Source organism: Accipiter gentilis, chromosome 7 (genome assembly GCF_929443795.1).
Source record: "Accipiter gentilis chromosome 7, bAccGen1.1, whole genome shotgun sequence".
Taxonomy (NCBI): Eukaryota; Metazoa; Chordata; class Aves; order Accipitriformes; family Accipitridae; genus Astur; species Astur gentilis.
In genome coordinates this window covers 4,551,251-4,565,811 of record NC_064886.1, presented here as the reverse complement: position 1 = coordinate 4,565,811, position 14,561 = coordinate 4,551,251, and the positions used below count along the sequence as shown (strand labels likewise).

Sequence of the window (14,561 nt, the reverse complement as noted above, 5' to 3'; positions counted from 1 at the left end):
TTCTCTGCAAAAAGATACAGAACATGCACTGTGTAAGCTGGATGACATCAAGTTATGATCTCATGAGGTGAGTTTCTGCCCTCAGGGGAAGCATGTACCTGCACGGTCATGGAGGAGCCTACTTTCCTTCTCCCATCAGGCTCTCAAGAGCTTTAAGAGCAGACTCAGAACTGGTGATTAGTAGTATCCTATTACAACAACATCAGGGGTCTTTTCAAGCACTTTTGAAGATTCCACTGTGGCTCAGCATGTCATGATCTCTTCTAGTGCATGGAGTTACGGTTGGAATACATAATTGCAGATTCTTAAATCTGTAGGAGGACAGGGCACCACCCAGGAAGAAAAGTTTGTTTTTCAGCTTTTTACTGCACTCTTTATGGCCAGAAAGTGAATGGTCTGGACTATTTGATTCTAGTTTGCTGCAGTATTCTTCTTTCAGCAGGTCTCTAGTTTTTCTCAGTGAGCTTTGGTTTATCTTGCCTCTGACTGTTGGAGTTTCTGTGAGGAAGCCTCAGCATTCTCTGCCAGGATGAGACAGTGGCAAAGTAGGTTGCTTGCTGAAGTAGTCTCCCCGATTTGCCCAGCACAGCACCTCTTCTCATGGTGGTCTCCTGGCCTCTGAGCCAGTAAGGCAGAGTCAGGGAGGCTCATTTTGTTCTTGGAGCTGTGCTACTTCTTTGCAACCATTTCTTTACTGTGGCTGAGCTTTCTATGACAAACATCCCATCTGGGAGCTGATGGCTGAGGTACTTGCCCCAGTGATTTCCTTACAGAATTTGAAATACTGGTACATGACTGTTACTTGAGGGTAACAGGCTGAGCCAGACAGTTAACTCTTAATTTTCGGCACCCTCTTGCAAACAGAAATAACTCTTCACTAATTCAGTCTATTTTTTTTCCCTCAAGATGAAAACTTTACAAGCCAAAACCAAAACTGAGCTGCAAGAAAAGCATCTAGAGCTGCATGCTCAAAGATATTTTACTTCTAGGATATAACAGTCTGGGGAATGGTTTCTACAACTCTGAGATCTAAAGTAAAAGTTCAGCATCCTTATAACCAAATTACAGTTAGTAAAGTGGTGCTGTTGAGGTGATGATTACACGAGTTCATAGAGCTGGAAACAGATTAAAGGTGAAGCCGTATCCAGAGCGGTATCTGCTAATCACAGTTCTGCTTCTAATAAAGCTGTTGCTAGCTTCCTGCTAGCAATGTCTGCCTGCAACACTGAAGAGCACCAGGGTACTTAGATTTCTAAAACCTGTTCCAACAAAAAATGAAGGTGACAGTAGATATTTAGTTCACTGTGCCAACAGAACAAAAATGCCAAGTTCACAAGTAATTACATTCTTTATTTACAACAAGCTTAGCCACACAAGATGCTTTAAATAAACAACTGCAGTGATTTGTTTGAAATGGAAGAATGGTTTAAGCCAGAAAATATTGCCGGTACTGCTGCAGATACATGTCTGGTGGACAGAAATATTTACAGCAAAGACTTTTTTTATTTTAGAGCAGCTATTTCTGTGCTTGAAAAGTACTTTCTCAGATTACATGCAACTCCAGGTATTTAATTTGTGAGAATAAAAATACAAAGTGGGAAATAGAAGGTAATCCACGTAGATATGGAGCACAGAGATAAAATGGAAAAATTCAGTAGAATCAAAATATTTGAGCGAATCATCTTCTCAGAGTGCCTTTTCTTCCATAATGAAAATCTGAGTTCTGTCCGTACGTCACAGAGATACTCAGCAATGTTACGAACTCCTCCTCCACACCAGACTATTACTTCTGACAGGGTCAGAGTCGAGCTAAAGGTGTGAAATAGGCAAATACAGCCTACCAACCTCTCTTGTTTTCCTGACAAACTTGTTGAGGAAAAATATAGTGGTTTGGGTTTTTTAATAATTACCTTTTAATGTTCTCTTTTAAAGTCTTTAAGCCATTCAGTATCTTAAAGAGTAACACCAAATTCACTTTGCTAAATAAAAGCACTAGGGTCATCTGTCGTGCTGCCTTCCAGCTTCATAAACATGGAATATTTCAGTAGCACTACTAAACTTTTTACACCTTCCTTCTTCTGTAAATTGTCTTGCAAGTGCTCTTCTTTTGATCAAAATACATGCCGGGGTATTTCAGCTGTGACTGCACAAAACTTGGTTTTTCCAAATAAAATACTGAAATGGTGTTTGGGTTCTGGGCTTTCACTAAGAGCCCTGCAGAAAAGTATCTCGTTCTTCTAGCTTTGGTAAAGGGATGTTACCTGATAGAAAACAAAAAGAAAGTTGTGTGAGACCAGGTCTAAGTTACCTTCTGGGTAGTACAACTTAGCACAAAAGTGCTTCTCCAGTTTATTCTGAGTATGTACAGGCAGCTTAAATTTCCTGAGCAAGCAAGGAGAGTAAGTCCTGTCCGACTTCCTGTCAATAATCGCTCAGCATGTGCAGTAACTTTAGAGTAAAATTACGTTCTGTACTGCGTTTGGACCAATAGATTGCAGACTGTTTTATACAGATGGCTACAGTTATTTTAGTACATCCTTATTACTAGCTAGTATTTTTGAAAGTAAATGCAGCTATGGTGGGTTATACTGCTCAGGTTAATTCAAGCAAGATTAAGAGGTTTTTATAAGCAAGACAATACCTGGTGGGGCTACAAAATATTCCTCTACTTTCTCTCTGGCATTTTTCAGCAGCTCTTTCGTGCAGTTGCCTTCTGTAACATCATCTTCTCTGAGATACAGACACCTGAAGAACAAAGATTACTAGCCTGTCTTTAAGCTATTCTACGAATATGAAGTAGCAAGTGTGGCTTATTTCTAAACCTGGTTTCGGGCTTAAGTAAGCAGTGAGACAAGTATTGGATCATTTTGAAACAACTAAGAATGCCACCGACAGATATTTGGGGAGCAGCGTGTGCAGATCATTCATGACAAGTAAGGTGCACAAAGGAACGAAAGTTCACCTTTGCTATGCTTACATGTAAAGATTATGGGTGCCAGCGACATCCTCCTTCCACACAAAACCACGGTAAGACTCTTCTGTAAGCAAAGGGGCCAAATGCATAACCAGGATGATTCCCAGGGCGGGGGGGGGAAAGTTACAAAACCAAGTAGTTTGATACATGAATAGTTAAAAGGAGGCTGCTGTGATTCATTACCTGTCCTCCAGGACTGAATCCATCGGTTCTACGCCATCGGTGTTTACTTCATGAAGCTGATCAGCAAACTGGATTGCTTTCTGCAGCCGCTCTACGCCCTCTGAATCGCGGAAATCAACCAAGGCCAGGCGTTCCAAGTGATCCAGCACTTCCACCGTCACTTTTTGCTGTACAAAGAGACAAATACGGACAAAAAAGGGCAAAAGTGAGCAAGTTTAATACAGCGCTCCTTTCCTTTAGCTGAAAACTCGCTACATGGCAAACCCCCGAGTTTACATCTGCTGGGAGACGCTGATTTCTTGTACTTTCCTGGAAAATGAACTTTAATCAAACTCCTTTTTTTCCTCCTCCTGCCCTCGCACCTAGCACAGGGCAAACCGGACCTGGCGCTCGTTCCGGTACCTCCGCCCGGGGCAGCGGCCGGCCGGCAAGGAGGCACGGCCGGGAGCCGTGCTCCGGGGCCGCACTCGTCCCTCCCCGTCCTCCTCCCGGGCGCCGCTCCGGCGGGGCCGCCCCTACCTGCGGGGGCGACCGCTGCTCGCCCTGCTGCCACGCCGGGCGCGGGGGGACCTGCGCGGGGGACACGGCCCGGGCAGCGGGGACCCGCACCGGCGGCGACGGCAGCAGCAGCAGCAGCGGCGGCGGCCGCTCCCGGGCCGCACCGGGCGCGGCGCGGAGCCACCGGCCGAGGTAGAGCGACCGCATCGCGCAGGATAACGGCGACGCCCCGGGACGTCACTTCTCCGCGCCGGAAGCGCGTCAAGAGCGGCGGAGCCGCCGGCCCCGGCGCGGTGGGAGAAGGGGCCGCTCGGCCGCCGCGATGAACAGCGTGGGCGAAGCTTGCACCGAGCTGAAGCGCGAGTACGACCAGTGCTTCAACCGCTGGTTCGCCGAGAAGTTCCTCAAGGGCGAGAGCGCCGGGGACCCCTGCGGGCAGCTCTTCAAGCGTTACCAGCTCTGCGTGCAGGTGCGTCCGCCGGCCGCGCCGCCCTTGCGGCACACGGGTAGCCCTCACGCCGCTCCGGGTCCTGCCCGTTCGCTTTCCGGCCCGAGCCGCCTTCCACCGGACTTCACTCCTCTTACCGGAGTCCCGGGAGGAGCCCGCGGCTGCGTCCTCCACCGCGCTGCTCCGGATTTTCTCCTGCGTCCGTCGGTCACGACGTGTAAATACTTTACTGGTGTCTCTTGCTGTGTTTTTCTCGTTCATGTAACTTCTTAAGCCTGCTGGTTTAGAGGCTGTAGCGTGCTTGTGTGACGGGATCCGGACTGCATCTCTTAACACTGAAGCTTTATCCAAACCAGCTTTAAGACTACTTTTTCTAGATCGTGTTTTGTGCCAAAGATTGCGTCACTTGGCGCTATAAAGAAGTGTTGAGGTTAATTTTTTGGCTTTGTTTTTCTTCTTTTCAGAAAGCGATCAAGGAGAAGGACATACCCATTGAAGGCCTGGAGTTCATGGGCCCAAGCAAAGGGAAAACTGAAAACTCCTCTTGACCTCAGCTGTATGGATGGAGTCACTAATGTGAGCCTTTGGACTAAGCAACGTCACCAGGCATACTGACTAGACATGCCAGCTGGATGAGACCTTTGTTAAGCTGCTTTCTAGGAAGAGAGGAATCTTCTCTACTTGTAAAAACAGCCACAGAAAAACCCAAAACAAACAAACAAACAAAACCCCAAAACCTGGATCATGTGGTAACTACTGCCTCCTTTTCAGTGAATTTTGGTGGTGGTGGTTCAGCATCTAACAGCGTGAAAAGCCGTTTGAACTAACTTCCTATTGAATGTACTCTATAATGGGAGAATGCTTCTTAGAGTGGGCTGAGATAGTAGTTGCTTTGTGACCGATTTCACTTGCTTATTTATATAACACCTGAAGTGTTTAAAAAGAATACGAAGGAGGTTGATTTACTTTGTCTTGTCCCTGTGCTGCTGAATTTTGGTGGAAGAAGTTTGTTTTATATGATCCTGAATGCTGAGGGGCGAAAGTGTTGTTTTGTATCAGCAACAGAGATGGTATAAAAGCACTCTATTGGACCTGCAATAACTTAGCTAAAATAAATATAACCAAGTTATATTTTGTTCAAGTAAATAACTGTCCAGTAAAACCTGAGTGTGACCTCTAGGAAGGACAGAGGTGGCCTGCAACAGAAGCTGAAGAGGACACTTTTAATGCAGAGGGTACTTCTTCAGCCTTTTCTGAGGTACTGAAACAATCCTGAACTTGAATTCTCTTTTAGCATTATGCGTTACTGCAGTAAAACTGCAGCACAGCCCTGGCTGCCCTTTTCCACACTACCACAAAGCACCCGGCTGGCCACGATCACTGTTAGACTTTTGCTTGTGGTAGTTAAAAGCCTGTGTTGAATGAGGGAAACAGGGGGTTGAAGCTCGACAGCTGATAATGTTAGAAGCCCCAGCTGCCGCTTGGGAATCTCACCTGCTCACGACACTGCTCCTGAACTGTGTGTGTACTTTACACCTAGGAAAGCAAACAAAAGTTATTTGTGCTGGCTTGTAAACTGCAGAAATGCTTGCAGCAACTAGAAAAAAGGTGTTTGGAAGAGAAGCAAGGGATCTGGATCCATCCCATCCAGTGGCCCTGTAAGCATTGTGGCAGGTGAGGAGATTTCCATTGATCCTCATACCAGGGAGGGGGGAGAAGCTGTCCCCCCTCTCATTACACTAACACAGGTGAAAGAGTAAAAAAATACTATGGCCTGGGGACAAAAGAGAAGTCAACTTCCTAATTCTCCTAGATTTACAGTGAGGAAAAAAGTCAGCTTCACTCTCTTTGCTTTTAAGCACTACCTGAAGGATCATTCGGAATTGCTACTTTTTAAAAAAGCTAAAAAAAATTTAAAAAAAGGTGCAGTTCTCAAATAGAATATCTGGCTTGTCTCCACTGCAGCCCCTGAGTAATGACCCCAGACACCGGGAGTAGTGTGAGGCTTATGCAGAAGATCAGGAACTGCAGCAGACAGGGCCCTGTGTCTTCAGTGATGGCCTAAACGCAGCAGCTGGAGCACAGTCAGGTAGCCTGGGTCAGCCACACTCCTGTTCTCAGGTGCATGAGATAGCTAGTGTGTGGGGATTAAATGTAGCACTTAAAAACCAAGCTGTTGACACTTAAACTGCTGGGTCACTCAGGTATAAATAAAAATAGTAAGCTAAGGGAAAGGTCTTTCTAAGAGCACCATAAATAGCATTTTGGGGACTGTCAAGTATGCAGCTTTTTTCTTAAGGAATAACACATAACCAGTTTGCTTTTCTATGATCTTCACCTAGGAAGAAATGTAGTGTCATTTTTGTCAGTTAGCTTTAAAACAACTAGGCTCATCAGTGCTTTATTCTGTGCTTTTAACACAGAAAAGCTTGTCTTGGCACTCATTTTACTAGTAAGTGGGTGAAATAAATTGCATTGCAACATGGGGAAGGGTGTCCCACAGCACCCACTTTGAGATTTGCATTTGCCATCCATCACTCCGTTCAGCAGCAAGATGCCAAGTCAGCTGGTGCATTTTTCCTTTTGGGAAAAACAGTATTAATGACAGCTAAGACATAGCTCTCTCTTTCATACTATGCAAAAAAATATAGAAGTGGCAGAAGGAATTGGAAAACGTTTGACTTGCAGAGAGGAAAAACTTCAAAACTAATATTGTACTGGAACAGACTTGGAGCTTTAAACTTGACTGTCAACTATGGAAGATAATTAAGCTCTTCTAGGTTAAGAAGCTTCCGAGTGACACAGGATACATTATACAGACATACGCATTGGAGCAAAAATTGTGTTTTCATTTTTAAGACCTGTATGGAGACTTTCTGCAATCAGACTGCAGCTTTTTGAAAAGCAGAGTTGTGAGCAACATACGTGCTGATATACTAGAAAATGTGAGAGCCGAAGATTAACATTGTTAAGGCACACCGAGCTTAATTAAACATCTTCGCTGCCACTCCCTCCCCCAGAAGGGGCTAAGAGAAAATTGCCTTCATGACTGTTAATAAATATTGCAATAGCTGATTACGAAGAATGTGCTTCAGTATATACTGAATTTTAATCTACAGTATTAGCCTGATACCTGTTTGTCTGGCTGTGAGCTGTGGGTTTACAGGGATCAGTTAAACCAGACGTGAAGAATATGAAATTGAGTAGTGTCCTATGCTGAGTGTGTTCCTGTTGTTAGTGTTATCAGATACAGGAGCAGGTATTCAGGCAAGCAAACCCCTTTGCTTCTGCACTGTATCTGTGGGAAGCCTCAATGTTTAAGCAAGCGCTGAACTAAAGAACTTCTAAGGATTCAGATTAACAAAGATGTCAGATCCTAAAGTCAAGTTCAGAGTTGTTTATTTAAAGGACCTTTACGCAAGTACAGACAGAGTACGCAAGTACATTCAGCTTCATCACAGAAGGAATGTAGAGTTTCTTAAGTGATGGTTCCCACACAACATTCTGGTCCGAGACGGGAAGAGCCAAAGTTTGGCTGTGGTCAGGATCTTAGTTTTCATCTTCATAACCGGTTGGGAGAGCATTAACGTGAGGGTTGTGGAATAGAGTTTTGTTCCCGTCACCCCAGGGGAAAGGCTGTTGAAGGAAGAAAGAAAATAAGCCAGTGGCAGCTAACTGAATGATCTATACAGCATAGAAGATCAACAGCAATATGGACTCAAACATCACACAGCTTGATGGGCTGATGCATTAAGCAAGCTGGCATCTATTCCCAGGCTGTAGGAAGCAACAGCTGGAAAAACAGTCTCCCTTAGCTGAGAGCCGCCCTCTCCAGACAACAAGATCTTTGTTCTTGGTTAAACATCAACTGCACTATGCTATGAAGACCCCAGTTTTGAGAATTTGGGATCTGCTCTGTTAGCTTCTAGATCTGTATTAGGTTTAGGTAAATACAGCAGCTCTAGGACTGAAATGTTTTCTTGGGGGTGGGAAGGCCTGCAAATACCACAGGTACTTCATCTGAGCTGGGAGAAACTCTTCTGCTGCCTCCAAAACAAACCCGTGAGTTTAGATCATAGCTACGTACGCAGCGCCTCACGTAGCAGAGAAAGCAAGTGACACTGTACTAATCTCAGATGAAGCTCTACAATAACAGAAGAAAAGAGGGCCTTGGAGCAGGCGAACGTACCTTGGTCCTGATCCGGAGGTGAGTGTAAGGAACAAACTCGGGCCTCTCGTGCTCGTGCTGGGCTTTCAAGTAGCAGTTCAGCATGCAAACGCCAACGCCGGGCAGAGCCACCACGAAGCTCAAGAGCTTCCACAGGCGGGCTAGTAGGAAGCGTTACATGAATTAGAACAATAATCACCGTCTCCATTAGTGCCAAGCGACCGGAGAGCATGTTAAATGCAATTAGTACATTAATGAGGAATTACACTCAACGTCCCTCACCAGAGCGCGAGTCTCCCTCCCTGTTTTGAACAGGGAGACGAGGCAGCTCCCCTCTCTCGCGGGGATCCCGGGCTCTCAGCTCTCCGGGGGAGACTACCGCCCTTCGCCCGGGCTCGCACCGCCGGCGCCTGCCGAGCGCCCCCGGTTCCGCGGCGGAGCCCCGTTCACCGCGAAGGGCAGCAGCTGTCAAGGACAGCCGGCCGTGGGCCCCAACTACGCCCTCGCCCCGAAAAAGCCCCGTTACCTCCTCCGGCTTCGTGGGCCGCGGCCGACATGCTCCGCCCCGGCAAAGAGCGCGGGGCGGCGGCGCCGAGCAGCAACCGGGAGACCCTTCCGAGCGCCGCCATCCCCTCAGCGTCCTCGGGCCCCCACCGGAACCGGAACTCCGACGGCGGCCGGCAGGGGACACGGCAGCTGCGCGCACCGCCGCCCGCCGCGTCCGAGCATGCGCGCTTCGCTCCCACCGCGAGCCTGACCTTGAGCGGCAGCGGGCTGCGGCCGCCTTGCTGCGCATGCGCCATCGCTCGGCGGGGAGAGGGAGGGAGGAACCGTTAGTGACGTGGGCGTCGCCGCGTGTCGATAATGAGGGGGGGGGGGGGGGAACGGGCGCCATTTTGGTGCTGAGGGGTGGCGGTGACGCGTAGCTGGTCCAGGCTTGGGGGGAGGCTGCCCTGCGAGCACCCCCGGAGCTCTGGGGACAGGGAGGGTGCGGGAGAGCGCTGGGGCGGGTCCCGGGTGTGAGGGGACCGGAGGGCTGCAGCTGGGCAGCCGTGACACAGCTCTCCAGAGCAGAAGGAAACCTACTGATCTATGACATTGCGTACAGAGAAGGTTGGGGAGGGACGTCCGCCACTGCGGATGTCCATGAGTGGGTTTCAGAGGCTGTGGTCGGTGTAGGTGGCCCAGGAGACAGGCCTGGTGCCCTGCGTAGAATTTCCTGGCAGCAAAGGGATTGCACACCTGTATTTGAGTTTCTTTTATGCAACACCAGAGGAGGGCTGTTAGATTTGTTAATGTGACTTTTTCACATTTGGGACCGATCCCATCACTGGGATATAAAAACTGTTTCAATCATGACAATAAAAAGATGTTTGTCATTAATGAAATGCAGTTTTGTAACCACTGATGTTTTAATTATGTGAATTCCTGGGATGATCCTGCTGAAATAATACCACCACTTGAATGAACACCATGTCTCTAGGGAAAAAAAAAATAATTAATTAGTTTGCAAATATTTAGATCCTATTTTATTATAATTCTTTATCGGAGCCTGATGGTTGGCTGTTTGACCTTTGGTAGAAGCCATGCAGATGGAGAGTACATTTTCAAACACTTAAACCCCTGCAGTAATATGAGAGCGCTCCTGCAGTGGATGCAGAGACTGGAAGAGTGGGAAAGCAGAGAAACGGCATGCTCAGGAAGGGGTGGTGGTAAGGCCTGGTCTGTGAGCAAATGATGATGAAGGAATTGTATTCTCCTCCTAAAGGTGTGTTTGTTCGTGGAAGGAGAAGGAGGAGGTTTGTCTGTCATATGAAGCAGGCATCTATGAAAGATGAAGAGGAGCTGACCCTGCACAAGAGCTCCGTCTTGGTTTGAGATTATGTTATTACAGAGTGCTACTCTGGCTAGGGGCTCACCTTTCACCTTGGTCCCACAAAACTGATCGCTTTTCTGTTGGCAAGATCAAAGCATGTAGCACACCTGAGTTGCTGTTACAACATGGTTGTTAGATGGTAGGAAGCTGTGCTTGCTTTTGGGGAGTGTGACTTCTCCCTTTTTCACTTGGAGCAGGTCTCATGTCCAAATTTACTATGTAGCATATAGGAATGGTAAGATGGCTGGGATCTTGGAAGGCTGTTGTGAAACATACCTCAACATAAAAATATTGCTCAGTTGTTTGTTTACTGTATCTTTGCAGTTTAAACTGTTAATAAGTACTTTGTTACTCTCTTTATTTTTTTAAATCACAAGTACGTCTAAAGTGATTTGCCTTCATGTTCTTTCATTTAATAAATCATTTTAAGAACAGTCTTGCTTCCATACTGAAAGAGGTTATTGCCTGGTGGCATTGTGTGTACCTACAGAAGTGTTCTTCCATCTTCATTGACATGACGCATTTTGTACAGTACAGACCTGAAACCACTGCAACTCACCATGTGCGCGCATATCTGCTTTGCTGAATGAGGTTGGCAATGTTATGTCATTAAGTTCTTGTCCATATTGGAGGTGAATTTTACTTTTCTCCACCTGCATCCTTTGGTTTCAGGCTTATGAGATGTGTAATATCGGACTTTTAAAAAGGAATTTGCATGTGACTTTTCTTGGGAACAGAAGATAGGGAATTATTTTGTATAATATTATAAGTGATGAAACCTAGATTAAGTTCTGTATCCTAAGGCAGATTACAGTGTTGTTTTTATAGCAGGAGCTACATAAACAAAACTGCTCTTGTTTGTAGCGAAAAGAACTGTAAGCAACAGACATTAATGTTTACAAAGGAGGGAGAACAAAAAAGGATTAGCGAAACAAGAAGCAAACCTGTCTAGGATAAGGAAAGAAGCATAAAGTGGTAGTCTCTAAAATAAAGTATATGTGAGCTGTGCTGCTGAAGTAGCCTCAGAACACAACATGCAAGTGTTCAGCCGGTGGTGAGAGCAGCCAAGGTGTGCTTCTCCCTAGTTCTCCCTGACACTTGCTCCTCTGACAGTCTTGAAAATGCTCTTCAGAGAAGAAAATGCTCACAGAGAATGGTGCATAGTGGTGACTCAGCACAGCTGCCCCAGGTTAAAAGGAGTTCCTTGGGAGCACTTCTACCCATGGAGCTCCAGGGGGCTTGTGGAGAGGAACTGAAAATGGGGTTCGGGTTTGTCCTGGACCTGAGTGTGGTGGCATTTTCATTACAGTCCGAGTTATGCTGATTTAAAGTGGAACTTTAGGCTTTATCATCCCAACAGCTGTAATTAGTCTCCTTATTAGGTGTGTCAGGAGCCTAATGGGTCTGATTCACCTCTTCTTTAAATGTGGTGTAAACTGGGAGTGATTGTGGGAAGACGCAAAAGATTCCACGTGAAAAACTTGTCCTTGAGATAAGACAGACAGGTATTTGAAGAAACCTAGATAGTTAAAAAAGTATTGTGAAGAATCTTTTGATACAGTTGTGTGAAATATGTTTAACTGTCCAATATGTAATGGGTATTGTCACTGTGATGATTGCAGTCATCCTGATAGCATGTGTTTTTACAAAGGTGTGGGGGAAATATTGGTGAATGAACGGTCAACTCTGCCACTGGCTCAGTAGCTCTGTCTGCATTATTGACCTGTGACGTGGGAACCCCCACTTGCACTCACCGGTATGTACTGCTGCCTTGCAGAAGGGACTTAATGTGAGTTTTTCCAAAGCTGACCTATTTGAGAGCCTATAGCTTGATTTAGAAAGTAGCATATCACCTTTAAAAATCCAGTCCTACATCCAACATTTTGAGCAAGTTTCAACATGTACATTTTTCCGAAAGATCCAGCATCCTGGGAGCCTTCTGAGTGCAGAAATGCTACAAAGTTAGCTCTGAAAAAGGGAAAAAAACCCAAACCAAACATATATAAAGTGCTGGTAGCCAGTGACTTTTGAGAACGCTGTTTTCAGTGTGGTGGTGGGACAGGTGGAAGTCAGGCCAGAACTCCTGTAATCTGACTTAGCTACCCAGTAGACATCTGTTGGGTGTGAACACTTTGGATCGTATCGCTGTTCAGTTTAGCAAAATTTGAACGATTGCAGCGAGCTGGTGTTCAGTAGAGGTGGAGTTGACTCGCTAAGCTGAAAAATAATGTTTGTAGTGCAAAAGAAAGCTTGGGTTTGCGTGTACTGAGCATGGAGATGCTTGTGGAGGCAGGAAGGTTTAGCCTTCAGGTAATGGCCCTAAAAGTTAGTGAATTCTGAGATAGGTTCCACTGTAATTCAGAATCAAAGGCCACTTTCCAAAGACTTGACTTTCACCTTTCTTTTTCTTCTTATTTCTCCTAGCTGCGGTGGTGGCTGTCGGAGAGGAGAGGACATGGATAACGGCATGAATCACTGATGAGATGTGATTTATAAAAGCCTTCAATACTGTCAGCTGGGGCCGAAAGCTGTCAAAGCAATGCCCGACTGGCCCGCCTGGTGGCAAACTGCTTTCACTGGAAGTGCCTCTCCGTTTAGGAGGTTTGGGAACAACAAACGTGCTCACTGGGATTTCAGACTGTAATCTCATCTCTGTGCATTTTCAGGTTTTCAGGGACCTGCTCATCCCTTTCGAATAGCATTGTTTCCTCCATCAGATACTGTCTTAACAAATGCAGAGTCCGTGCTGCAGAGATAGCGTCTGTGTCTCAAACTTCACAGAGTTTCTGGGGGGTTCTTCATCTTCTCCCTGTAGTCCTGGAACTGCAGAAATCAATATTCTGCCATCTGTAAATCCTTTGTTCCCCTTTTCACCAGGGCTTTATCAGCTTTGTAAGTGAAGGAGGGAGGGGGGAAGAGGGCATTGAGAAAGCCATTGTCCCTTCTCTCGGGAATGATCTGGAAGTACTATGCAAATCTTCATTTGAAGACCCTGGGAACTGGGGGAGGGCTTTAGCTGCGAGCTCAGTAGGAGGGGAGCTCTGCATCCCTGCTGACACACTCCTGCCTAGCGCAAGGAGCTGGGAAGAGTTTTTTGAACTGGCAGAAGAGACGTTTTGTGCTTTGTGCACTTCTGTGAGGCTTTGCACTCCTTATGCTTCCTGCTTTGTGCTTTTTTTCTGCCTGCTTCTTCTGAATGTTTGCATAAGAATCGGGTAGGGGAGAGATCTAAGAGCTGCGATTATCAGTGATGAAGTCAGAACGGTGCAGGGTGTAGCACCCCTCCTGCCTTCCCACCTTGCACCCCGGAGTCTCCCACCAAGCAGTGGTGCAGCCCCAGTGGTGCTAGCTCATGTTTAGCCTGACTGCTGGCATTAGCATAGAGCACGGACACGGTTTCAGTAAGCAAATAATTCAGCTGGTCAGGAGTAGTGGAGTAAAATAGTTTGCAGTTCTCAAATTATCACGTTGTAGCCAGGTCTTAAAAAGCCTCCTCTTACGGGGACAAAGACTCGCAGACCAGTACCTGCTTTATGAAACACTGCAGTCTGCCCTGGCTTGGCTCAGAGCTCTGTCACCTGTTTTATATTAGGGCAGGGTCACACTAACTGCCAGTTTCCTGGAAGCTGTGTAGGGTCCTGCTTAGGCCTCATGGAAGGGGAAATAGCCTGACTGCATGGACACAGAGGTGAACAGGACAGCAGGGGAGGGAGAGTACAGATTCATATCTAGGCATTTTTGTGTTTATAAGCTACTGTAAAGGCAGTCACAGTCTTTTGATTTTCTGACCTTCATTTTCACAGCATCAGTCCCATTGTTTATTTTTCAAACTCTGAGGGGTTTTGTGTTCCAACAAACTAAAAATTACTTTCAAACAATGACAGCCCTGGAAAATGCAACACTATTCTCTGTCTCCTGGGCAGCTGAGAAGATGCAGCCTTTTAAAGATCTCGCCTTCTGTCAAAGTCATAGGAACACATGCCATGAGACCTGATTCTCTGTTACTTCCCACGTTATATCTAACTCAATGTAAAACACTAGTGTTTTGTTCTGCAAGTACTTTACTGCTTTGTAGAGGGAAAGTGCATCACAAGCATACTCTCACATGCACAACTGGGACTAAATCTGCTCTCTTTTTTTTTTCGTGTATAACTCCAGAGTGACTCAGCTGACTTGGGAAATGTCCCCTGAAACCGTGCTAGCTGGAAGCCAGCCTTGGACATGCCCTCTCTCGCTCCTGCAAGTGCTCCCACTACCTGTGCACACTCGCGCATCCATGTAGATGCTTTCCTGAGTAAGCTTGTTTGCATGCGGACTGGTGTATGAATGCACATTCTTCTCACCCACTCTTCACATATGCATGCAAACACACACGCATTCTCAAGTGCACACATCCATTCCCTTTCTCTCGTAT

At 46.4% G+C, this 14,561-nt stretch overlaps 3 protein-coding genes across 3 annotated transcripts; 1 reads left to right on the top strand and 2 right to left on the bottom strand.

Annotated features, from left to right (window-relative positions):
• Nucleotides 1–1,329: 1,329 nt before the first annotated feature.
• GATC (glutamyl-tRNA amidotransferase subunit C) lies at nt 1,330–3,862 on the bottom strand. Its single transcript, XM_049806570.1, has 4 exons — nt 3,677–3,862; nt 3,158–3,324; nt 2,642–2,745; nt 1,330–2,261 (listed from the first exon to the last, which is right to left on the bottom strand). Exons 1-4 carry the CDS (start codon nt 3,860–3,862, stop codon nt 2,206–2,208), a joined length of 513 nt encoding a protein of 170 aa, XP_049662527.1. The 3' UTR covers nt 1,330–2,205.
• Nucleotides 3,863–3,912: 50 nt separating this feature from the next.
• Nucleotides 3,913–5,068, top strand: TRIAP1 (TP53 regulated inhibitor of apoptosis 1). The gene is made up of 2 exons (XM_049806308.1): nt 3,913–4,124; nt 4,568–5,068. Exons 1-2 carry the CDS (start codon nt 3,978–3,980, stop codon nt 4,649–4,651), a joined length of 231 nt encoding a protein of 76 aa, XP_049662265.1. The 5' UTR covers nt 3,913–3,977; the 3' UTR covers nt 4,652–5,068.
• A 2,417-nt stretch (nt 5,069–7,485) lies between these two features.
• On the bottom strand, nt 7,486–8,958 carry LOC126041066 (cytochrome c oxidase subunit 6A1, mitochondrial). The gene is made up of 3 exons (XM_049806306.1): nt 8,798–8,958; nt 8,293–8,432; nt 7,486–7,739 (listed from the first exon to the last, which is right to left on the bottom strand). The coding sequence occupies exons 1-3, from the start codon at nt 8,898–8,900 to the stop codon at nt 7,653–7,655; spliced, it is 330 nt and encodes a 109-aa protein (XP_049662263.1). The 5' UTR covers nt 8,901–8,958; the 3' UTR covers nt 7,486–7,652.
• Between the last annotated feature and the right edge of the window lie 5,603 nt (nt 8,959–14,561).

What these genes read in the sequence shown, in the direction of transcription:
- GATC (XM_049806570.1), bottom strand. Translation starts at nt 3,862, where the DNA reads ATGCGGTCGCTCTACCTCGGCCGGTGGCTCCGCGCCGCGCCCGGTGCG. An exon ending in GATTCAGTCCTGGAGGACAG is followed by an intron (nt 2,746 to 3,157) that starts GTAATGAATCAC and finishes TTTGTTCTTCAG; the next exon opens with GTGTCTGTATCTCAGAGAAG. An exon ending in ATATTTTGTAGCCCCACCAG is followed by an intron (nt 2,262 to 2,641) that starts GTATTGTCTTGC and finishes GTTTTCTATCAG; the next exon opens with GTAACATCCCTTTACCAAAG.
- TRIAP1 (XM_049806308.1), top strand. Translation starts at nt 3,978, where the DNA reads ATGAACAGCGTGGGCGAAGCTTGCACCGAGCTGAAGCGCGAGTACGAC. An exon ending in GTTACCAGCTCTGCGTGCAG is followed by an intron (nt 4,125 to 4,567) that starts GTGCGTCCGCCG and finishes TCTTCTTTTCAG; the next exon opens with AAAGCGATCAAGGAGAAGGA.
- LOC126041066 (XM_049806306.1), bottom strand. Translation starts at nt 8,900, where the DNA reads ATGGCGGCGCTCGGAAGGGTCTCCCGGTTGCTGCTCGGCGCCGCCGCC. An exon ending in GGCCCACGAAGCCGGAGGAG is followed by an intron (nt 8,433 to 8,797) that starts GTAACGGGGCTT and finishes GCTTCCTACTAG; the next exon opens with CCCGCCTGTGGAAGCTCTTG. An exon ending in ACCTCCGGATCAGGACCAAG is followed by an intron (nt 7,740 to 8,292) that starts GTACGTTCGCCT and finishes TTCCTTCAACAG; the next exon opens with CCTTTCCCCTGGGGTGACGG.